Raw genomic sequence first — 26,698 nt, forward strand, 5'->3', positions numbered from 1 at the left:
GTCAGTCCTTTTGGCAGGACAGGGTTTCCACCGTAGGCAGCTGATTTATAGTTTAAAAAATAAACGAATACCCACAATGATAATAAAACGGAGTAGACAAGTGACTCTATCTAAAAAAATAAAAGCGAATGGTGCCAAATGATTGTGAATGTGATTAGTTTGACTGAAAATTGAAGAAATAATAGTTTTTTCCTGTTGCGATGATCATTCGATTTGTGTGTGGGCTCGGATAACGACCGGGCGCCCAAACTGAAGGAGGTGGTTTACTTAGGCGGCTACTCCTCGAGCCTTTGGCTTAGAAGTGTAATCCACAAGGCAGTGGAGCTGATAACCAAAAATAATCCCTTACATCATTTGTTCCCTCAAGATCCTAAAGCTTATGCTCACCATTAGTTTAGAATATGGGTTTTCCAATTCTCTTATGTGAATTCATGATACCGATCAACTCGGGTAAAGTGTTGGACAGTCGCTTTACGTCCTCAAAATTTCGTAGACAACACCCCTCACAGCGAGAAGGTAGCGAGTAGGATTTTCATGACAGTGGCTCTATACTCTAGGCTACGTGAGAGCGTTTTGAGAGGCAGAGTAGACAGTCCTCATCCTCGTCTGTACAAAGGCATTTGGTAGCAAATCGCCGTGTATCAGCCTGAAATCCAATCCGAACTGCCCATGTGACAAACGAGCATTCTTCCATTTAACCACGAAAAGATGATAAGACCACTCAAAATTTGATTAGTTACTCAATGAACACTAACTGCTATAGAGGTTAGTTTATTTGCACAACAGCTGCTCCCTGATGTTGCTACCGATGTCAAAGATGTAATTGCATCAACCTATTACGTAATAACATTGGTTTCCTCACCACAGTCATTCTCTGCGAATAGTTTAGTAAAGTGAATTAAAGTGTCGATAATTATAACACAATACTAAATTACGAGAAATGATGATTTAGAAGAATTACATTATAAAGCCATTACCAACAGTTACTATTAAAATTCAAAGATTAACATCAATAAAAGACTAACTTACCTGATAGAAGTATTAGAAAAGTTTACATGATGCTTCATTCTCTGTCGAACCACCTTTTATAATAAGCTTGTTGTTATATCCCGTGGAGATTTATGAATGGTAACTTTGAGAACTATTTATGGACCAATATAATATGTATATTCCCTATAATATAATTGTTAAGTAACTAAACTATTCATATTCGTATCTTTCTTATTATAAGCTTTATTTTAAACGATAGACTATTATTATACGATTTACCATTCTTGAGTTATCCTTAGTCCATTAATTACTGTTCCCCCTATTCACAGCCATATTTGGCCGAATCTTGTACAAATGTTATTTTCTATTTAATGGTAGGCTGTGGTCAGTTTGTTTGGTATATAAACCTAGTATGTTTGAGAATAATGATTCATATTGCAGAGGCTGTTATTGGTGTTCTGGACTTAACTGGCTGGGCTAGGCAGAAAGCAGGACTGATAAGCACTCAAGACTGCTCGTAACGCTTTATTGTATCATTGCTCCGATCGATAAATCGCTGCTCTCTGATTGGCGGCCTTATAACGTTCATATAATAACTGGGCACGCACTCACACGTTATAACACTTCTATTTTCATAAATTCAAGTTTAAATCATAATTGATTAGATTTTCCAAGAAATTCAGATATAAAGTTGAACTATTTTGTATTAAGAAATTCTGTATCAAATGAGGCAAGTTTAGTGTTCTTATTAAGGCCTGATTTATGTAAACTATTATTCACGTGCTATTTAAGGCGGTACTGAACCATTCTATCGATTTTATTTACGTTTTCCTACTGGTTGAAGATAAATGTTTAAATACTAGATGAAATGGAATCACTGAATTTTTTGCCTTGCATCCATGGCTACGTAAGCAGAAAATTTAAATAGATCTTGCATAGTATTTGCAAATGAAAGATACTTTATTCATCTCTTAAGATTGTTAGGCATTCGGAGCTCGTGATCTAAACTTAATCTCCTTATAGATTATTTGAAATGTATGCTTTAATCTTTTTCATTCTAAAATGTAAGTACAGAAGATAACGTCTGTGACCTCTCAGTTTTCGTCAGAACTTTCCTTAGTGGTTATGAATAAAGATATACCTAATAAGTTCGATGATGAACCATGTTACTGTAGAGTTCTACGGTGTGAATCAATTTTAAAGCTTATCATTCTTTTTACTGTTTTGAACTTTGTCAATGAGACCTTACGTTCTGAAGCAAAACTCTATATTTATCATAATATGTATTCATTAAACGTTTACGCTAGACATTATTAATTTAATCTTTTAATTGTGTAGACAGCTGAAACATCTCTTATTAAGGGTCAAACAGTATTGTATCATATTCCCATTTTGGGAAAGAAAGAGCTTAGTAGTTCTACTTTATTTGCAGGTTCAGATAGGCCTTACTGATGTGTAAAAACTATCTCAAAATCTACATTCATAGCTTCCTATCGAGTATATTCAACTAAACAATGATATATTACATAGTTTAAGCCTCATCAAAAGGACTCAACGCTAAATACTGAAAAACATGGTTAATACCTAATAAACAAATAATATAAACAACTTGAAACCAGAAACATCGACCATCGGATATCAATCCAGTGGTTTGAAGGTAATTACTCGATACAAGATTTGATATTTAGCATGATCATGGACTACTATTGTTTATAAATCGCAAAATATAACAAAGCAGTTGTCCATTGTCTTTAGATTTTATAAGTTTATCTATTGGTAGTTAGTGAGTGATGTAAACTATCACCAAATAGGGAAATCTCTATAACATAAAAGTAACTGATTCTCAATTTGTTCGCATAATAATTGAAAAGTACTTCAAATTATTCAACTGATAATATATTTCAACAAAAACACGATATTTTTTAGTGTAACCCGGTATATTTTCGATTCCTACACTTAAGAGTTCCATATTCTATTTTAAAATAGGAATGCCTATGTTGATTTAAATAAATACTGCTCTAAATAAATCAAATTTTCGGCCATAATCCTTTTTTCTTTATAGATTATTCATTTAACACAGGCTACTATGGATTACTGTTCAGTTTTATCAGTATACACTGCAGATTCTCTGGAGTAAGGAGCATATAATTTAAGTCTCAGTTAAATTTATGTTAATCTTTACTGATGAGGGTTTGGAGAAGTTATATTCCTAATTCGTTTGAATATTATGTGAGTTAGTCGGCTGAAGTGCTTCACATTCATAGTTTTTTGTCCAGTAAATGTGAATATAAATTGTTGTCCCTAGAAACGCTTGCTTTTCTCATTGCTTAAAATCTCTCGGCTTCTCAAGAAACGAAATATTAGGAGTTAAGAACATTATTTATTAGGTAACTGATTTAAAACCAACACTGCTTATCAAACCAGTAAACGTCTGACTAGTTTCGAATGTGCTGTTATTAATCGATAAAACCGGATTGACAAGTATCCAACGGCTAATCAGCCTGTATACTACTATTTTCATACTGTTTGTTTCACTTACCATGGGTGTCCAACTTCTAATACCTAACCTTTCCGATTGCAAATAAGATTCACACACGAAAACTATTGATCTGTGTTAACTACCGAAATATTCTTTTTCTATGTATAAACAGCTGAAACATAAAACTTAGATATTATGTTATTCAAGTCAAAGTCAACTTTAAAATTTTCACTCAGTTTTAACTTATCTAGTTAGACTAACAAAGCTCCTATTCCCTTGTTTATCATCTTTATTTCAAAATCAAAAACCGACTTATGAAATGAATATACTAAACAAGTACAGATATAGTGGTGATCAATGATCATTATGGGAAATAAGCCCACATTTAAAGACATCATTCTAGAATACATAAATAATTCATTCATTCATTTTTTTAAATACTTAGCATAAAAGCTTACAATGTACTGTACATAACAAAAATAAGTAACATAAGGTGTTTTTGTGAAGAGAAAAAATGTAAACTAATCATATAAGCGTAGTTATAGAAAAGAACATTGATTCATGTTGGGATTGAAACATTGAATGAAGATATGATATACATGTATTTGTGTCTATATTATATAATATGACCTTATTCATATTTATAGATAAAAGTTAACAATGACATAAATACTCACAATTTGGTAGAGAATAATAACCACCTTTCAACACAGTAACCTATTTTATGATGAGAAGATAAACAACAACACGGAAAATACAAATATCTATACAAAAAGGAAATTGAGAACTATTCATAAAAATAAATAAAAAGATAAGTAAATAATAAATTATGACATAAATGTAAATGGGAATATCTCATATCTGAGATGACTTATTGCATGTACAAGTATAGTGTGCTTTTTCTTAAGTTATTTTATTATTATGGCTCTGAATGTGTTATAACTGAATGATTAGTTGGAGAGTTCGAGTTGTTTGCGGCTAGGAATCGATGAGCTGTCTCTTCATATACTTCATTTTCATTACCATGATAAACTCCAACTTCATAGGCAACTATAGTTGCATGATCTAACTTACCAGGCATACGTCTAAGCATATCGTTAAACCATTTTCTTTGTGAATCAGTTGAACAAGTATTATCAGAATGTTTATTATTGTTACCATTATTATTATTTTGTACTACAGTTTGATTTTGTCTTAAATGTGTATAATCTGGATTCTCTAACCATTCACGACGTTTTGTTGTAATTCTGTATGCATGATTAATTAGTGCCTCACATAAATCTTTGGAACTAAAAGTGCCATTTTTATTATTAGCATTCTCCGTACTAATATCTAATTCATGCCATACACGTTCTAATTCTTTCGCTGCATATTTTCTACGTTCATACCAGTTTAATTCAAGTTGATTGGTGAAGTTAATTTGATGTGCATAAATTGTCTCAGTTTCGTTGTTATCATTTGCATTATTATTATTGTTATTATAATTACTGTTATTAGTATTGATATTTGTAAAAGTTGTATAAGTTAATTTCGTTGGATCACTTGGTGGGGGTGGTGGTTGTGGCCAAATACTTACTCGAGGTGGTGGTGTTAAAGGGGAATTATGTAGCAATGATTTGGATGGACGACATAATGGTGAGGTTGGCGATTTATTAAAATTACACTTTAAAGAATCCGAAGATAAAGATGAATTACTTTTGACAGAACTTTTGTTATTGTTATTGTTTACTTCTTGAATACCTAGATCATCAGTGGAGGAACTTTCCTCCTCATCACCTTCTTGTCCTTCGTGTTCATTCTCTTCATCAACAAAATCTAAATGCGGTGATTCAGGAACAGCTAGTTGTGTAATAACTGGATCGAAATTATCAATTAGTCCATCTGATCCAATTAGAACTATATCACCTGGATCACAAAGTGTTACTGAAATAAAACCAAGCAATAAAAATATATTTTTAGAGTGTTAATAAACACTTGACAAATTACAATTTTTTAAATTGGAATATGACATTACGTATGGTTATGTCTTTCTCGAAACCATACTAAATTATACAGTTAAAGAAGTAGCTACCACCGTGTGTAAAAGACGAACGTTAATCTCACCGAAAAAAATATAATAGAATGAAATATGTATAAATAAAAATAAGTCAAATTTTCGTTCCTAATCATGTTATTCTTCTTAATCTTATGCAGTTTGTATCTGATGATAGACCTTGAAATAGAATGACCAATTCGATTCATCCTTCAAATCTTGTTTCACTTTACCTTCATCTCACTTCAACTTAATCAAAGGATCAAGTATGCTTCAATAGTATTTAATAAACTTTAACAAAAATGGATATGACAAGGATAAGTAGAACCTACCACAAAGCAAAAATCAAGAGTATGACTATCATAATTTATTCCGGAAAAGATAAGTTTTTTATATAATCACCATTTGTTTTATCAAGAAAAGATAGTTGTATTTTTCCAAAAAGAAATCTTATTGACTGTATTTTTAGACCACTGAACTAATTTAAAAGCTAACGCCCGTTATAAAACTTGAAGATCATTGGTTCAATCCCTGGTAGGGTTGTGTGCTACTAAGAAATCCTATCAAATGCTTGTATACTTTAGATTAGTTCCTGATCTGAATAACATTCAATAATATTACCATATCCTCGATCATAACTTTATTGATGTGAGCTAGAGAAATCAAGAAGATTTTAATGCTCTATATTTTACTTGGAATTATAACAGGAAATCAGACATTGATCAGAAACACTTCATATATTCTACATTATATTAGAAATGAATGGATTAAGAAAACACGATTTTTGAATAGTAATGATTAAAACTTTTATCAACAGTAAACGCTAAAGAAACATCTAGTCGTTTATTTCAACTGATTTCTAAATGAGTTCTTCTGTGTTTATTTTCAATGAGTAATTTTTACGTTGTGGATTATGCATCACATTCGGATAAAATAATCTTATTGTAACTATATAAGAACTGGGATTGAGTAATGATTATTAAATATCTTGATGCTAAGCGGTAAAAGCATAATAGTTGAATTCATAAGTCAATTAAAGCTAGACCACCATGGAAAACCTGGAAGCACCAGACGGCCGTTTCGTCCTGGTATGGGACTCCTAAGCACTATTAAATTACTAAAATCTCTATAAAACCCCCTTCTGATAAAAGCATAATACACTGACGACCTTGGTTGTTTTATCAGCCAGTCAGAAAACTCTTCCAAGTTATAAAAAAATAACAATAAAAAGTAATGAAATAACAGTGGGATAACAGCTTTCATTGTATTAACTAACCCTCACAAATCAACTTATCCCTTGTAGTAAAGGAAAAAGGGTAAGTTTTATATATACATACATAGTAGGAGTCAGGTTAGTGTTTTTAGTTAAGGTTATTACCACACACAGTTTCGCTAACAACTAACATCAATTATAATGCAAAAAGGTTAGGGTTGGATATTAAGAGTTCGACTGGAGTTCTGAGTTGAGTTTACAAAGTAAGCTTAGCGTTTTCGACACGAACTGACATCATTTGTCGTGCAATAACAACTGCCACCTTCCTGTTTACAAACTCGAAGAACTTTGGGTTGAGATTTAGAGTGAGAGTAAGGAAAGAAGAACACTATGTAGGTTCACCAAACACTCTTGATTGTCTACTGCATGACATTAAGTACTTTGAAACATAATCTGCCCTAGGAGCAAGTATGTCATGTAATTTCGCTTAAGCACCATCCAAAATTCTTTTCTAGGTTATATAACAGACATTTTCATTGATTCCAAGCGTTTTAGAGACCAAAAATCCTCAATTTACAGTTGGTCAATGATAACACACATGTTATTTACCACCACACTTTAATCTTCAGGCAAAATACATGAGTCGTTATCTGGATTCTGACTGGTTGTCTCAAGGCCGCTAGTATATCGTATTTTTACCTACTAAGCTTTGAATAACAATCAGACCAGAGGTAGTAACAGTGAGATTTCAATTTTAATGATGAACCTGTCGCTTAGTTGTTATGACGTTCAACTTCCAACTTTTAGGTCCCTGATTCGAGTCTATTTCCACTTATTTCGATTTGGGTCCTCAGTTATTGTCACACTGGTCATCACACATAAAGTTCGATTCACAGATGACTACACGAATCTGTACTTAACAAATTGCATTAGGTCTTTATTTTATGACCCACGATATAATAAAGGGTCAAACTTGAAAAATAACTCATGTTGCTGGCATGTCAAAAAACAATTAATGTAAATGAATAATATTCATTGAGAACAAACAACTTTATTCCATAGGACACTCAGATTTTACATGGTCAATGAAAAAATAGCCTTTTCTCTTTGCTACAATTTTACTACTAGTTCAGTTATTTAGTATGCTAGTATTTGGAGATGATTTGAAGACTATTTTTATCCTAGTGTAATATTATTTGTAGAACTTTTTGGAATTCAAGGGGAGTTGTCTCATTTTAGCTCTAGATTTCCTAACAGGGGCACGAACTCAGAAACTCCAGACATGACTGGAAGAACAATACGTTTTGATAATTCAATGATCCACATTTCCAAATTTAGTCATCCTATGCGGATTACCTCAATATTGCCGTTGAGTCACAAGCATTATAAGCAGAGATGGATGGTCCCAAATAGAACGGAACACGCATCCTGAATTTCATTATTAACCACCATCTATCTCTAGCAGTTTTATGTTTGTATATGTAGATCTGATGCAAGAAAATTTATTAAATATATATGACCCTGTAGTAGAGATTTTTGATAAAACCAGATAATTTGATAGATAAAAAGGAACAAACGTGTCAAAGCATGCATAAAATGAATCTAAGTAAGCAAATATATATTTGTGTTATTGTGCTGACCAAGCTTATTGTTCCACATATATTTAGATAAACGAAATAATTAGAAAAAATGAAAGTAACTGATGTTGTTCACATAATAAGCGATAGACTAAATGAAACCAAAGTTATTAAGGATTTCAGATTCACTTATTAATTGTTATTTGCCGTACAATAGGTTATTATATTCCATTTCTCCTATTAGTATTGTTAGGATTCGCCCATATGTGTAGAACTTCAGCTGCTAATCTCTCTTTGTATGAACTAAAACGTTTTTGTAGGATTTTTGTGTCATTGAAGCCGATCGAATGGTCAGACTCTCTTGAATATACAATACTATCGCTGACTTGTTCTCTACATTTTTTCAACATCAAATGTCTTATACGCACTTCAAGAAATCTCGTTTTCAACATTGTTTACAGATTACCAAGAAAAACGTCGGATTTACTTACAGCTCAATCAATGAGATTCCTACAAATTTAATTTTTCTCTTTAATTTCAGGAATCATATAATTTATAGCTAGCAACAGCAGTGAACCACAATGTGATAAGAATAGATTAGTCGATGTAAATTATAGATTAGAGCTATGCCACGTAAATAAAGCCTATTAATATTAGTTTGAAAGACGTAATAAATTGAAAGTAGGCCTTATGAAAATAATCCATGAGACGAATAAATTACCTTCGCATTATCGATCAAAAGAGCACAACACACAGCATATATATACATATACATGCACGGTACACATATGTTTCACTAGTCATAATAAAATCACTTTTGCTCCGTCAATCAATGACTAAGCTTATAGCAGTTTCTTGTTAAAGTAAAGAATATAGACAGTGAAAAGAAATAATGAATTATTCACTAAAAGTATTGTGTGTGCTATCTATATGTACATAATGACACTAAACGCTATAGTTACAAATAACATTTATCAAGCTGAAGAAAAGGTTTTCATTCATCATGAATGTCGAATTGACCAGTAAAAACCATTGACGTTTTTCTACTTAATTGTCTGTACAAGCAAAAGGAGAGGAAAATTTATAAGTGTGTGAACTAAAATAGTTAATAGTTTTGAGAAAAAAAGGGAGAAAAATTTTGAATTATTCGGAAAAAATATTCCGTAGGAGCTTAGAACTATGTTAATTAGTAGAAAGAAACCCAGTTTATAAAAAACGTTAAGTAATTCATTGAAAATTTGATATAGAAAACGAATTCAGTAGATTGAAAGTAGATTTCAACAGGTAAGCAAATGGTAGAAGTTTTCAATATTAGCTACCTGTTAGTACACACAAAATTATAACCAGTAGTAAATATGGTATTTAAAAGACATGATCAAAAGGTGGTTGTAAGCCTGTCTAAGGAGTTCCAGGATCAAAAATAAATTTTCTGTAATAGACGAGACTATGCACTATATCTATGTCGAAATGGAAAGCAAAGGTTTATCACACTTTCTTTCTGCGTACATAGGTCAGGTCAAAAGAGCTTGATGGCAATGGTCTCTCCAAAGAGGACCAAATGAGAAGTTCGTTACCAATTAATTTGAATGTCTTTGTGATATCCAACTTATATCCACTATCTATTAAGTGTTTCGAGGAAAATATTGAAAAAATGTTCTTTCGGTCTTTTCTATGTGCTTAGTTATACAAATGCGTTGATGTTCAGAGTTGTTAATGGAGATCATCACAGAAGGGTACTGATTCAATTTTTATTCAATTAAATAGCATCCATGTTATGGACTGCAGATAGCAGAGGTTCAGAGAAGCTTCTAAGTCGCTGCAATTCTTTTATCAATTCTAAATGAGACCTCTCCTCCTTTGAATGTAAGTCACATGAAGACAGGATTTTTCTTAACAGTTAGGCGTTTGTGATTCCTGGAAAACTTTTGAAAAACTCTACATGAAAGTCGGACGCAACACTTTAGCTTTGAGATCGTTGTAAGTTGAAATGTTATGGAATTTTTCCTGTTTAATCTCTTTGAGTTGTTTATAAACTCAGATTATTATAGTTTCGAATCTCAATACTTAATTCAGAACTTCGATTATTTTATGTACATAACCTCATTATAAGGACAGCTAAATTTTTGTCTGATTTTATTACAATGATCTTATTATTCTTTTGTAAGTTCTTCCGAGCTGAAATGAACACTCTATGATCAAAACAGAAACTGTTAAAAAAATGTATAAGATAGCTAGTAGCTACATCGATGGTAAGTAGTCATAATTAGAGAACGATACTAACACAAAGAAGTGCTATGACAGGGTATAGTCTCAAATGTAATAATGACTAGATTGACGTATTGAATCGTTTTAAACCACGTCAGGTGGTTTAAAATTAAACTAACATGTTCATTGATAAGTCTACAACATTCAAAAATATTTTTATATATACTAGTTCCTAAAAGCGATGCCCAAATTCATTTGCGAAATTATCTTCACTTTTTTCCCACATAAATTTAATTGTGATTTGATTTAGAAAATGATGTGTTCTTTACACATATTTGCAATTATGAATTCTTTAGTTAACAAGTGAGATGTAGGCCAGTTTTAGTATGAAACCTTATTTATTGAATTATACGATACAGACAAGAATTTATATTTTAATAATTTTCACCGCGTCAGCTGTAGAGAGATAAAAGGAATCTTAGAAAGGGATTCCTTGGTTGCAATCAAAATAATCCTATCTGTCAAAATCATGTATTAAAATCACGAATTAGTCCATTATATCTAATCAAGGATCTGGAACTAATATATATTCGACCAAAGTTATCAAACTTTACATCAGAAGTTAATTAATTGGAGTACAGATGATAGTAAAATACCAATTATGATTACTATAGTCTAGAAGGAAGTAATGAAATTGAAACAAATAATAAATGTGGGACAATAATATAACTCAAGAATTCGAGAAAGATAAGGAATGAATACGTCTGCCACTCAAGGACTCTAATCTTGGGTTGTAATTGTAGTGAGAACCTCAATCAACTATTTCATTCCTACACATACAATTCAGTTTAACAGTTGATGACTATATGAACTGACTTCATATCTTAGTTTTTCCACTCTTAGACTTCTACAACCTACTCCAGTGATAATCACCACTAATCGTCATGATAAGAGATGAGTGGACATAGGAAACGTATGTCCTAACTACTTCGAATAATAAAGATTAATAGTCTTATCAACCAAATTGTTATTTCTTTCATTTCACTTTTGTTGAAAGATCCAAACGTACACATACAGAGGAGTCATTTCAAGCCCTGGAGTCACTCTCCCTTAGAATTTTAAAAGCCTATTTCATTCCTGAGAGATAGAATAATCTATCACATACGGATCAATGAACAAGAAAACAAATGAGTAATAGAATGTTCATTTTCCAATTACTGCTTACTACACCAACAAACACAAAACAGAATAAAAGTTTTCATCATAAATAGTCTATACTTAAGTACTTCATTTAAAGATTAATTCGAATAAGCAACCATAAGTTACGCAGAATACAATAAAAATGTAAGTTTGATACTACCCACTGATATTTCAGTCTATCTAATGTATACCGATGATGAATAATAAAATGACGTACTTACATTTAATTAGTCATAAAGGAAAACTATGTACAGCATTTATCGCTTTATTTAATTTTATTGGATAATTGTTCAACTTTTAAACGATTTTGAAATTTAAAAAACCATTGAATATGATATTATTTAAGAAAAAGATAATGAAGTAAACCTGAAGCGAAAAGTTGGACGATTCAAAATCCTAGATAAGATTCTAATGAACAGAAGTAATTTGAATTGAAACCAAAGTAAGGATCTAATCTTCGCTAGTACGAAAACATCCTCTGTGTTTATTCAAAATGAAAACGAGTAATCTTTTGATTTTCGTGATGGTCAGTGACAACCGTTAAAATTCAGTTGCCAAAATAAGCTGTATGATCCACTACGACTGAAGAAATGTTATGTTGTCTTGTCTTTAGAATGCTTCTTATTATAAGTTTATTTTAACGCCAATAACAAATACATGATTAAAGACATGAATATCAAGCCTTTTGGTCGAATTTAAGTTATTATCTAATGACTTGACTATGATGTTTCATCAGCAAGTGAACCCAAAATTTGTGAATTTGTTAATTTTTCTGAAGAATTCTGAAATGCATGAAATATTCCACAAGTTAACCAGCTAGAAACTTGAAGAGAACAGTTTTTTACATTAAACTTGGAATACTGTCGATGAGTAATACCATTTCACTATCAGTTTACTTAATGTTTTAGATTTTGGTGAAGGTATTTATAGGTTTGTTGTTTCATATGTACTTATTCAGGTGAAAACTTAAAGTGGAAGTTATCGCGCAAAAAACTAAACAAACAATGGATAATGAAATTGATGGGACTTAAACGAAATTAAATAAAACATTCCAGACTTGCCAAATATAAAGATATTTATTTATCCAGGTTACGAACAGTATAACAGTCCGCTAAATCATTTGATGAGTTTGCGAACTTTTATCAAACCAAATGATTAAAATATGTATCTCGTATGTCATGTCAATTATCATAGATGTACGTTGGAATGAAACTAAAAACAATCAGATCAAGATATTGATTAAAATTTGTTGCAGTTATGCAGATGTATTCATCTTTCATCTAGCTTAACTTCTTAGGGACAGCATTATTCTGTCCTTTTCATAATTAGATTTCATCCGTCTGTTGTTTTCAACTGTGACACAATATGAAACTTGGTAAATTAAACTGATATACAGCTGTAGCTAATTCTATACCGTTTACGTCTGTAGATTTATTTTTATAATATGGGGCTTTTGACACAATTTATAAGATTTTGATATTCAAATATTATAAAAACATAATAACTAATGGGTACTTACCAGCACATATAAGATTGTTTAATTCTGGATTGCCATTTTTATACACAGCACCCAATGCCCCACCAGTATCTCGAAAATCCCGTACAGGTGGTCCCAGTTCTTTCTCCAATTTACTTTGTTCATTTGATTGTGTTGATAAATTATCAGATGACAATACAGATGTTCTTACCCAACCGGTTATTTCACGGATACCATGAAACTTACTTAAAAGAAATGCTTGACAATCACCAACGCTTGCTATTACAACAGAAAATTGAGCTTTGCCATATGCTGAAGTTTGTTCATTTGTTAATCTATGTGATTCATGGGTTGTAGTTGTTAGTACCGGTAAAATTAGTGCAACGCAAAGAGTAGTAAGACCAGTGGTAACGGAAACAATTTCGTCTTGGGCAAACGAAAACGCTTCAAATAATAATTGGGCAGCATCCTGTAATGCAATCACAATAAGAAAAGTGAACTGAATACTATTATAAGTAAGGATTTGAATGATCCCCTTGTTGTCAAGATCTAAATCCTAATCAGTCTTTGTCGGCATACGTGGATCCTGTGTATATTTCTATGATAGAACTACTTAATAATATATTTCATAGAAAATACAGATTGTGGCCAGTAATGAAATCCAGTGAGCCTGTTTCGTCTTAGTTAGGACTAGGCAGCTTTATAAACTTGCACTTTAGTGTCGATGTTTACAACGATGCTCGAACACAACATCGTTCACGTCAAATGTGAATTCTATTGAAAATTTAACCAGTTTACCTATGCCTCTGCAATTTGTAAATGAAATAAGTATCTAACCGGTTTGTTAAAAAAACAAATGTGTTTTATCTCCTTGAAAATTAAAAAATTAACCAAAAACTTTCACTGTATTATTACTCGACAACTAAAACCCCTTCTTGTGGAATTCTCAAGTTCTTGTTATAGAATTAATAATCATCAATCTGTAGACATTATCTAGTCTTAAGGAAAAGTAGCTCAAAGTACATACCAATCCACTGTTAAGTCACTTTCAGTTAAAAATGTCACTTTCATACGACCTTGACTTTTCCATCGGCTACAGAAACACTGTGATAGTGGACTTTAGAAGAAGCATGAAATCTAAGTTGTGAAGTAATTATATCTTGTTTTAATAACAAAAAATTAAAACGTTATGTTTTGTGCTTCATTTTCAACTTATCTTTTATCACTACTGATACTGAATATGACCTGTCATCACTTAAATAGGACAGCACATAAAAATCTTTTCAGCTGTTCAAATTGTAAACTGTCTTCTAGCATTACTGAACAAAGTTTCTGAAATAAAAAAGGGATCTTTTGGCTTTCCGTGAAATGTATTTTATTTAGTTACATTTCTTTCGTTAACCGGATTTCTCAAGGCGCATATTATCGGCTAAAAATCGCGTTTATATTTTAACTTGAGACAACATATGTCAATATCTTTCAAATATTTATATCCACTTAAACGTGTAAGCATTGGATCTCAGTGAATATTTCTATACTCATAATATTGAAACTGTTATACACATTGATTTTAAATAAACAACACAAATCCTTACTCTTGTATCTTTAATGATGTGTTTCTCTTTCATATGACCAAATAGATGAGATTCTAAATAGGTGTAAATAGCTGAAATTGCCGACCTAGCAGCTTTCATTGATTCGTTGCCCCAATTTACACCATCGGCCACAGCTAAATAGGCAGAATCATGTCGAGCTCGTACAACAAAAGCATCAGCAATGGGACCACCTAGAAATTAAATAAAACATAAAACACATTTATTAACAAATAATTTTGAAGTTTGACAAGTTTAACTACTATGGGGAGTGAGATGGCAGTGAATAAAAAGATGTTCTTTCTCTTAAGAATGTAGTCGGTAAAAATCACCTGTTGCAGTTCAATGATACAGATAAGATAGGAAGAGCTAATATCGTTAAGAAAAATGAACAAACAGGAATTCTGTTTGAATTCTGTTCTCATTTTTAGGTGGTTTGTTTGCGAAGCTTTCATCGACATTGTGAACAATATCAGTGCTTACAATATGTGGAAGTCTTCTACAAATCTTCTCCACACATCATTTTTGTAGTCAATAGGCTAATATACTAGTGATGAATTATCTGGTATTAGTCAGTATAAGTAAATATGGATGAGGCAACCAACCAGAAATAACAAATTAAAAACTTGAAGTTTGAGAACTGAAACGGTTTAGAAGAATGGAGTTAAAATATCTTCCAAGAATTACCGAACAGTTAGCCTGTTATTTGCACTACTGTAGCTAGTAAATAGCATTGTTGATTGCAGTTAATTAATGTTCCTTAGAAGTTAAGCTCTGCCAGGAATATGGGTGCCATTGTAAAGTTAAGGGTTAATTCTAATAACTACACGTTTTTGTTACATATCCAAGTAGTTTTCTGTCACGTTAATAAGTATTTTAAATTAATTTTAATTCACTATTTAATTTCAGTGACGAGTTGTTAGCTTATACATTTGAAGTGTGGTGGCTTAGTGATTAAAGCGTTCAACTTTCAGCCACTAAGTTCCAGATTTGAAACCTGTTCTATCTACTTCGGTTTAGTTAACTGATTAGTATCGATACTGCTAACACTTATAGTATGATTCATACACCTAAGCACTTGATGAATGAACTTATTTAAATTTTAAACTTGTTAATTACTGTAAAATTAATTATTCCATTTACCATTAGTTCGACAAATTAATAGTCATGGTGTAAACAGTTTTTTTTAATTGATCAGAAATATTTAGCCTTCTAGGCTTGAAATATATTATCAGAGTGGAGGGGGGTTGTGGAGATTGTAGTAATTTGATGGTTGAATTCACATAACCTCTAATTCTGACAATCCCTACATACTCACTAGTGACTGGCTTCAAGAGGTATTTTCTGGAGTTCTAGTGAGAAGCCGTGACCAGTGGAGTTCAACCGCGCATGAGACTGAAGCTCTTGGGTTCGAGTCCTGAGTGCGGGATCGTGGATGAGCACTTTTGAGGAGTCCCACACTAGGACGAAACGGCCATTCAGTGCTTTCAGGTTTTTAATGATGGTCTAGCCTAAATCGACTCATGAATTCAACCATCAAATTGCTTAAAATATATATCAGACTTTATTTAACCATTTAGTAGCTTGATGAAAAATTCAGTTCATCAATGAACATTTAATGCTACTGAGTTGTATTTCAGTAGGTATTATATGAAGTAACTAGTTGTTTAATTTTTAAATTCAAAATCAAATTTAAAAATAATGCCAACGTCTTTTATTTATTTTTTTAAATATGATAGAATTTCCACTTAGATACGATTTTTATTAAATTATTTTGTATCACTACTGCTCATTTCAAAATGTAGTTTTTTATAAATTAATAAAACTAAACAGGTGTTACGATAATCAAAATATAATTTTGTGGGAAACTGAAATAGAGTGAAATTTAAGCAAACTGACGCGGACAACTTTTTTTTTGTTACTACGTAGTCGTTTAAGATGTGATGAATATGGTTAAAAGAATAGTTTAGAACAAAACAAGATCTATGTATGCTTGTATTTTTACGGAGTGTAACTAAGCGGTTAAATTTTCACATTACATGAGACGAAACTAACCTACCTCTAAAGAATTCCAATGAGAAATCATGATTTGTGGAGCTAATTCACTTGTAAGTGAAACAGTTACTCATTAAAAACAAGTAGTGGATAATGATGTCACATTAAATACTGAATAAAAACATATCGTGAATCTTGGAATTTCTAGGTCTTAACTTAAAGGTATCATACCTATAGTGAAATCTACAGGTTCTTGGTTTGATCTTATCTGAAGACAAAGGTGTATGCTGCTGACAAATAACAAACTGAAACGAAACAGCATTTCAGAACAACTTTGCTTCCAATGATTTCCCACCATATATGCTAAAGTGTGAAGTTCCTAGACTAGGATGAAATAACTATAATTTGCTTCCCAGCATCAGCTTTTTATTTAAATTATTATCAGGCTAACAATACTGTTTAAACTACAACTTTAAACAATTAAATGCTTCAATGATAATATAAAAATGACAGCTAGTTTATTGGCTGATGTTACTATTATTGATTTTTTTAAAAACCATAACTGATTACTCCATTTCTATTTTTAATAATGATCGGTAAACTCACTGATACAATGAAGCAATTCATTTAAATAAACATATACTAAGATTATTTTGGTAATTTTTAAAATACTCTTCTCAAAAATCTATTAGTAACGAAGCACGGTTATTAAATAAACTCTACAACTCATAAAACAGCGTTTTATGAATTTAAATAAATCGTAACCTAGGTAGTCAACATGCCGTTGTACTAAACAAAAATCAAACTTCATACAAGACGTTAGTGTTTGTTTAATAATGTGAAAATACAGGAAAATAGAGAAGAATTAGTCTAGCGTATTAAAAATGATTGCGTTCCTCGACTTTAAAAGCTAGCTACCCATTACCATTTCATGAACCACTGGATCGTGTGTAGTTAATCAAATAAGCCCGCTTATATTCAACATAAATGAAACAAAAGTCTTTACAGACAAATATACAGACATTTTAAGTTACTCAGATACTGACTTGGATAAAATTCAACTTTTCAATATAAATGAGACACTCCTTCCTAAATTTTATTTTATGTTGAACTGAAGCTAATTAGAAGTATGACATTCTCTGATGACACTTGTTCGGCAGGTTGTTGAGAATAATTTAAATAGGCTTTCGGAAGGAAAAGGCTGAACATGGCTGATTTTAATGCATGAAGAATATCAGAAGATGTAAGTTTTAAAAGTATAGATGGTTAGCGGCTAGCAGTGAAATCCATGACGCGTGTTTGGTCTTTTGTGGGACTCATCAGTTGGATGTAGCTGCATTTCAGAGTTCATATTAAACAAGTCTCCTGGATCCCTATTCAAATATGGCTGGATAATCAGTCAATCAAATACAAATTATGGTCAAAAGTATCGATTAATTATTATCAAAAAACTCACAAATAGTAAAGTAAATAAGTTAAGAAAAATGATCATTTTTAATACACACACATAATGTATAACGGAAAACCTAGTTGACCTGAAGTATTTATTTATAGTTAACTAACAAACTGATAAGTAAACCCTCGTTGTGTGTTTTAAGACAATCTGACCTTAGTATTAACAATAGTAAACACTTGAGAAAGTTTTTGAGATACACCAATAATAGGTATCCCTTTCCAGTACTCAATAAAAAATAGAAAAACTATAATAATTATGATTCAGTGACATTGTGGGTATGAAATGTCTTCATTTTATTTTAATCGTCTTAATGAAATATTAAACTGAGCATAGGAATAATAAACATTTCAATTACTTTCTATAAAGACAATATTTAAGGATTAACGGTGAGACATATGGAGATTTAAAATCTTCCCGCTATCTGCTTCTAGTTTCTATTCCAAGACTGTCCCATTCTGAGGTTTATATTATTTTTGGTTATTGTCGATCACTTTCCTTATTAAAAATGTATTATGTGACCTTCCTGGGTCATAAGGTCGCCTATTTCTTTTTTATCCCCTTTGCCAGATCTCCCCACTGGAGCTACTCTCCATGCTCCCTTAGTACACAAAATACCTCCTAGCTAGATGAGACCTGCTACAGACATCATGTTTTCATCTAGGAATGATAGTCTTCTCATACGATTATGGAGTTAGTAATAACAGTACTCATAATAATTGAATGAAGCTTTTTAATATAAACAGAAGTTTCGCTCTTAGCTGGTGTCATACTCGGTTGATTTATTCCTGGTGTGAACTTTTACTATTGATTGGAATTCCCTAGTTGATAAGGCAATTAATTTGCACAGTAGTAATGATGAAGCATAAATTTATTGCCCAGAAATAATTTATGAATTTCATAATTCATTTAAGTTCCAAAAAAAATAAGTATCTTTACGATGCCTTAGTCAAAAATATTTTACGTACCATTCGGTTTTCCAGTAATTATGTTTTTTTCGTATAGAGAAACAGATATTCCATGTGCTTTTCGATTCTCTATTGTCTTCCAGTAGTTGGAATGGTCTGTAGAAAGTCAAAAATGATATACATATAGCACTAAAATTATCCTTTAGTCCTTAAGTAACATACAAGAAATAAATATAAGTTGGTGTAGTAGACTGATGTTAAAAATCTTTAACTGCCAGAAATCGCTTGAAATGTATCTACATTTAATTATAAGGCTGTTCTTTACAATATCAAAAGGATTGATAATTTACGTACTCGCTAAAATCAGCCGTCTAAGTTACACACAAGCTGAAACTAATTTATATGAATATACTTTATTGTAATGTTCCAGTGAAGCTGATTTCAAATTCCTTTATACCAAGTGTCACGCTCGAAATTCCTGACCTATCTTCCCAATTGTTTTTTCGAAGTTATATACTGTACACAATTATGTTTACTAGTTTCAATTATTTTATCATGTAATATAAAGGTTTTCCTGTGTGGTCCAGTCTTCTCTCTCTTCAATTTTGCCTGTAATTATATCATCATCGCAGTATCGTTGTGGATTAGTTGCTTAATCTACATATAACCATTTATTCAATCCCATGCTAGTAGTCCCTCCGTAGTTGTTTGAACCTCAGTACAAGAAACAACAACTGATACAAATAAGAAGTCTGTTGATGAAGTACTTTATATATGACGAAGGGATAAATGAAACTGGATAAGCGATTAAGTTTAACTTGCTACAACCTGCATATTTTACTACATCAAGATCATATCTCCTTAATGTACAATTCTTTGAACAAACCTAATTAAAAATGGTTAGTTATTAAGATTTGTATGTTTCCCATAATTTATGACATTAACGCATGCAATAACTCTTTGTCACAATCTGGATATATAGCAAAGTCATCTGCTTTCTAAGCGTTATTTGAGGCAGTATTTTCAAACACTCAGATCTGTTTGGGTTTAGGATTGGCTGAAGAAGCGTTCTGTGTAACACACAAATTCAAAAGTATTCACGTAAACATTATATCGCCTTGATTTTATTTTGCCAAGTGACTGCATATAGCGTCAGAGCACGATGCGAATACTAAGTTGTCATTTTAGATTTTTATCACAGCAATATATGTATATACTAAAACTTATCGGATAAACATATTACTTATTCAAATGGCTCGCAAGATAAAACCTGATGAACTTAGTCGCAAACTGGTTAATCAGATATTTGAAGGTAGACCTAGGAAAAATGTGAAATTACTAGAAATGTTTCTCTTTTATTGTACTATATCTGTTTTACTATTTAAGTGAACGGATTACAACTTTCGGTCTAACCAGTTTTCTACTAGAGCCTTTATCAATTTTTTTACTCTGAATTATATCACTGAATCAGGGTATTGAGTTGAAGTGTTGCTCCAAAGTAATTTTCATCCTTTATTCTTTTTGATGTCTTGTAGCAAACACAAAACGGATACTAGTTTTACTACAAACGTTCGTAAAATCAAATCTAAGGGTGCATGTATCATACTGTAAGAACATTTTAGTATTGTATAAATGTTTTAAGTAACTATAAGATACGACTACAAACACTTACAGACATTGTGGCTGTCCTTTGACCCACACCACTTTTTCACTGCTAACAAACCCTTTTTGGGACCTGTAGATGAAGCAAAGACTTTATTGGACAAATTGTAAACAGGCATTGTAGGATAAACAGCTGCATCGGGTAATTCTTGAGGACAAAGAGAACGCCAAACATCACATTTTGAAGCTGGATGATGAAACTGATCTTCCAACTGATACAGCTTTGGGGCAATATACTGCCATTCATGAGTATCCGAAATCGACCCTCGACCACGTCTCGAACTAAACAAACTGTCCCGTAAACTCCATGATTTGGTTATTTTGGGTCTATGTGAATCCACAGAAAATTGACCAAAGGATTTAGAGGACCTAAAGAAAGTTTTGAATAACTGATTAGATGATATTTAATTGACAATATAAAATTCATCCTTGCTAATTTTTCACTTTCTGAAATACAAAAATTCAACTGCCTTATAGACCTCGTATCAGCGAAAGAACATTTTGCTTTGTGTTTGGGCTTCTAGCTAAATATTGGAGAAAATAAGTTTCACTAAAAGATTGTGTGACGACTTTATGCGGAATTCATGTGTTTACCAGACAAACAATAGCTTTAATATACTTTATAATCTTATGAAAATTGGCTGATGGGTATTCACTTGGTGCTAAATTTCAATTGAATGCGCTGATATTTGAGACAAAAATATTTGTCTGTTAGACGACAAAACAGCTATCAGATTATGGCACGTTCTGAGACTCAAACGTCTATTCGTGACCACATCTAGGTACAAAGATGAATGGCTAAAGTACAGTGGCTGTTAAATAATATGATGATGAAAGATCAAGAATTATTAAATAACTCTTATTCAGTTTTAATGAAATCAAGACTTCGGATTGAGGACATGAAATACATTTTGCTATATGCGAAACAGACTTTAAAGGTGTCAACTCTTAAGCTGTACTTGATAGTTTCAGATAAATTGAGCATTGGATAGAAAGTAATTAACAAATATATCTTTTTGTATCAAAATGAGTAGAAAAATTGTATTTCTGACATTTCGTGACCTAATGTAAGTCACTACTTCAGAGTAAAGTGGCTTACACTGAGTCACGAAGTGCCAGAAATACAATTTTCCTACTCGTTGGGAGATAACAAAAATATATTTATTGTCAAATAGTTTAACGTTATTGACACAAAATGGATCAAAACAGTGACAAAGTTAGCAAACAAACGGCCAAGCTCTGTGAGACCAGTGCTTAACTTGCTAAAGCTGATTATTTTCGCAACACGTTTGCTTAGATAAGATTTCCGATGCAAGCATTATGTGATAAATTATAAACGAAGAAAAACATCTACATTTCACACAATACTGTAAAGTTTCCTTAACTTCTCGAAGAAAGTAAGTGATAAACCTGGATAGACATGAAGGAAAAATGTACTGACTACAGGAGCGAAAATATGCGAGTATGTTTGTTCCGGTATAGTTATTTTATAACTTCGGCTTGAAAGTCTGAGCCTGCAACCACTGAAGCCCTATCAACCCAAGCTACGAATTTGTAGCTCCTAGATGACCAAACACAGGTTGTGATCACAGGGGCCTGATTCATCTTTAGGTTTGACTACTTCACTGCTAAATTCTACATACCACAAAATTTTGTGGCTATTTACGTTTAGCAAACAATCAAGTCGACTTAGTTAACGTACATTTACAACAGTATTGATTACTTGGTATTCCATCACATAAACAATATGCTATCTGATCAACGTTTCTACATTAAGTTGAATAGATGTGATGTTTAAATAAATCAATGACTTGTTTGTATTGATGACTGTTGTAATTTTGAATTCCAAATACAATACATTCGTTTGTGCTCCTCTTGTACTTCTTGATTAAATTGCGTTATTCCTGGGATTACTAGTTTATACTACAATTCAAATACTTCTGATCATCATATTGGCGTCGCGATTGAGCCTGTGATGGAACGGTAGGATATAAATTCAGATTTTAATGCTTTTGAGGAGTACATGGAGAGGTTCGAAATCTGGGCTATGACAAAGGAAGATGATGAAGATTTTAATATTGTGGCCCATTTCCTTACATTCATCGGAAAAGAAGCATACAGCCTTATAAAGACTTTGGCACTTCCAGACAAACCGATTTCACTACCTTATGAAACTCTCAAGCAACTACTGTTGGATCATGTAAAGTATATAAATTCTGAATGCGGTAAGAGAGAAAAATCCGATAAAATGACTCGCCAGAACATCAGGAATTCCACTACTTTATTAAGTCGTCGCAGTTCGATGCGTAATAAAAGTTATCCAGACAATACTTCATTGAGCTTTGAAACAGTCCATGGAGACGAGCACGAGATTAGTAAATGCTTGTTCTGTGGCAAGTTTTACCCATGTAATTCATGTATATTTCGTAATTCTAAATGCTTTAAATGTGGTATAACTGGACATATTCAATCAGTTTGTAATACCATGGTTCATTTCGCTGAAACTAATACTAAGATGGATGCTTCTAATGATCAGTTATCTTTATCTAGAAGTGGTATAACGTCACATAACAGTTCAAAGTTGAATGAAACCCAAAATCATTGTGCGACAAAAATTTTTAGTCAACAAACTTATCAAATTTCTCATGTCATTGTACCAGATATGGTTTGTCGTAATAATTCACATACTTCTGATGGAACTTCTTACAACTCTGAAAATAGAATACTAAATGAGTCAAATCATGATCAAAAACCAAATTCAGTTTTGGTAGATGCTGAATTCCCTGATGATCCATTATTCTCTAATGAAACTCTTAATCAATTTGAGGAAAATATTTCAGAAGAATCGAATTCTGATATCATATCAAGTGTCAGTGGTCCTCACAATCAATTTATCTCTAATGATATTCTTAATGAATGTGACAAATATGTTCCGAATGAGTCGAATTGTAGTCATATTTCTGATGTTATTGTATCAGATATTGGATACTCTCACGAACAATGTATGTTGAATAGAATCCCTAGTCAGTGGTATAATGAATCAGAGGGGATAGCAAAATTTATCGAAATAATCAGAGAACCAGCTTGCCCAGAAGTGAAGTTTGCACAGACAGAGAATCCAAATCAAGTCCAAGATTATCCTAATGAATATGAGTCAGATGAATGTTTTTTATGCGATTGTTTCGCAGGTAAGTCAAGCCTAGTTGAATCACACGTGTTAATTACATATATCAATGCATATCCATCTGTGTATTCTAATATGAATAACAAAAAGAATATGTATCATGATTTTTATTCAAGTCAAAGTCACATGATGGAATACCTCGAATTATATATCAGTGTTTATCCCCAAATACTCACATACAGTAGTCGATGCGTGAGATTTGAGAAGATAATGCAAATCGAGAACGTCATATTGGCTAAAACATTGCGACGTAAGGACCCAACATTATTTCGTGGGGGAGAATATTGTTGGAAAGTCTATGATGCAAATTCTAAAAATCAATGGTTTCACTGCACAACCGACATGATGATTGTATACAATTCCAGGAATAAGGTGAGTCTGTTTCAATTTCGGTTGTTAATTCTAATACTTACGAGTGCATTCTGGATAATACAGAGTCTACATCCAATACACCGTCGGACAGATGTAAGATGAACTTAAGAAGAAGACGAACAATCGATTACAGACACTTACACTCCAATTCGAGCTGTGGCGGATGTGATGTTTAAATAAATCAATGACTTGTTTGTATTGATGACTGTTGTAATTTTGAATTCCAAATACAATACATTCGTTTGTGCTCCTCTTGTGCTTCTTGATTAAATTGCGTTATTCCTGGGATTACTAGTTTATACTACAATTCAAATACTTCTGATTATCATAACAGATCACATTGTAAACATTTATAAAGTGAACAGACTGCTTGCAATGAGCCCGAACCCTTAAAAATGTGACGAGAAAAATATATCAGTGCTGGTGTATTTCGAATACGCAACTACCAATGAAACAGAATAGCGGAACACACAAGCTTTTGTCTATGGATTTAGTTCGTAAAGGCAAAAGGGTGAAAAATAAAAGGAAAAAAAAGACAGAACAAGAACTACAATACATATAGGAAAGAGATACATAAACATTAATCCAATAAAATATTTGCAAGCCGATTCATCGAAGTACAAAAAGTATGATAGAAGTGGATAAAGAGTGATAGGAAGCATTTTGTTCCTAATCCTATATTATAACTCACTGGAATGTATAGTTTGAGATCTAGGTTGGTAATGACAAGACAAACTACGAAGTACTTCAATGAATTTATTGTTGCCTTACACAGAAGTAAAACAGCCCAGTTGGTAGAAGAATATTCCAACCGTGGTGATACATAACGAATCAATCTCAAAAACAACGAAAACTTAATAAGGAAGTGAGTTGCACGTCGAATAAAGCCAAGTCTACACATCATAGTGATGTGCCGCGACAAGCCTTATGAAAATCTGAAGCAAAAGCGGTGCAAATAAAATGACAAGACGTGTTTCATGAGAATTATTAAAATATTAGAAACACATGAACAATGAAATCTTGAAGGTTTCTGTGTTTGGAGTTTCAGTGACCTTGGACTATCCAATCACTCGCTAGAAATCGACTTTACATCAGTAACGGTAATAGCTTGATAACACATATGCTTATTTTATGTTAGTCCTGATTTCCCGATAATAGCCTTTTTGGTTTCCGAAAAGCTAATGAAGTATCCCTCACAGTTGTGTAGTTTGGATCAAACAGAGGAAACATAATTGTCTTCACCTACCACATCCGGAAATACATGGAACCTCGAGTTATCAATAACAACGGTTTGTGTTCAAATTAAAGAAAAACGGAAATATATTTCTGTTGATATATCAACAATTGTAACTTATAAGTTTGACACTTATAAGTGTCTAATCCATAAAAATAAAGGCCACAATTGAATTCATCAATTTATATTGAAAACAATCTATTTTGCTTTAGTAAGGAAATCATCCCTGTAAATTACCTCATCCCTGTCATACTAATCTAAAATCAAGTATACTCGATTTCTACAGAAACTAGTCTCTAGTCTGAATAATGGTATTCGTTAACAAACTGAACCCTTTCTCAACATCCCATTCCATGTTTGTGTTACCGTAACTTAAGTACCAAATACTTAACATAAAAAGACTCACTCCTTATATCTAGTGGACAACATAATCAAGTAACACTAGTTTACAAATTCATTGTGTTGTTTTAGCACAAGGACACATGCAATGTTTTTGTAGCGTGGAAAAACAATTCATCTCATGATTTTTCGTGTTAAAGAAGGATGGTCAATCAACATATAATTGTTGATGTTTGAATCAAGACAAGAGGTAAATGTATTGTGGGAGCATGAAGAGTAGCGCCTGTGCGAAGATCTGGAAAAGGCGATAAAAATAAATAGGCGGCCTGATGACCCAGAAAAGTTACATAATACATTTTTAATAAAGAAAGTAATCGACGGTAACCAAAATTAACTTAAACCTCAGAATGGGATAGTCTCGGAATGGAAACTAGAAGATGATGGATCAACCAGCTACATCTTTTAGCGATAAATAAATGCCCAAAATCAATAGCTCTCTAAGTGTTCGAATGCTGACCACATCAGTTTTAATGGACTCATCCAGTTAAAGGCGCTCGGTCATGCATCCACACCAGATCGCGGGTAGGAACGCCTTGCTAAACTTCTCCGGAGATCACCAACATATCTGTGCTTATTCATACTAATATATCTACGTATTCACGCTCATTCTGTTACACAATCTTCAAAGCAGCCATAGTACCTTGATACGTCGAAGGTTATATCACTTTAGGTTATGGCTGTAAGGTGTGACTTAGATGTTAGATGTTGGTCACATTATCCCCGTCC

The 26,698-nt window shown here is 32.4% G+C and overlaps 1 protein-coding gene across 1 annotated transcript; it reads right to left on the reverse strand.

Moving 5' to 3' along the window:
• Positions 1 to 3,815: 3,815 nt before the first annotated feature.
• On the reverse strand, positions 3,816 to 25,815 carry Smp_018790 (hypothetical protein; the record flags this gene model as incomplete). The annotated part of the gene is made up of 6 exons (XM_018796876.1): positions 3,816 to 5,392; positions 13,216 to 13,642; positions 14,769 to 14,959; positions 19,182 to 19,277; positions 20,794 to 21,152; positions 25,811 to 25,815. The coding sequence occupies 6 exons, from the start codon at positions 25,813 to 25,815 to the stop codon at positions 4,389 to 4,391; spliced, it is 2,082 nt and encodes a 693-aa protein (XP_018646854.1). The 3' UTR covers positions 3,816 to 4,388.
• Positions 25,816 to 26,698: the final 883 nt, after the last annotated feature.

This window comes from Schistosoma mansoni, assembly GCF_000237925.1.
Source record: "Schistosoma mansoni, WGS project CABG00000000 data, supercontig 0170, strain Puerto Rico, whole genome shotgun sequence".
In the NCBI taxonomy this organism is placed as follows: domain Eukaryota; kingdom Metazoa; phylum Platyhelminthes; class Trematoda; order Strigeidida; family Schistosomatidae; genus Schistosoma; species Schistosoma mansoni.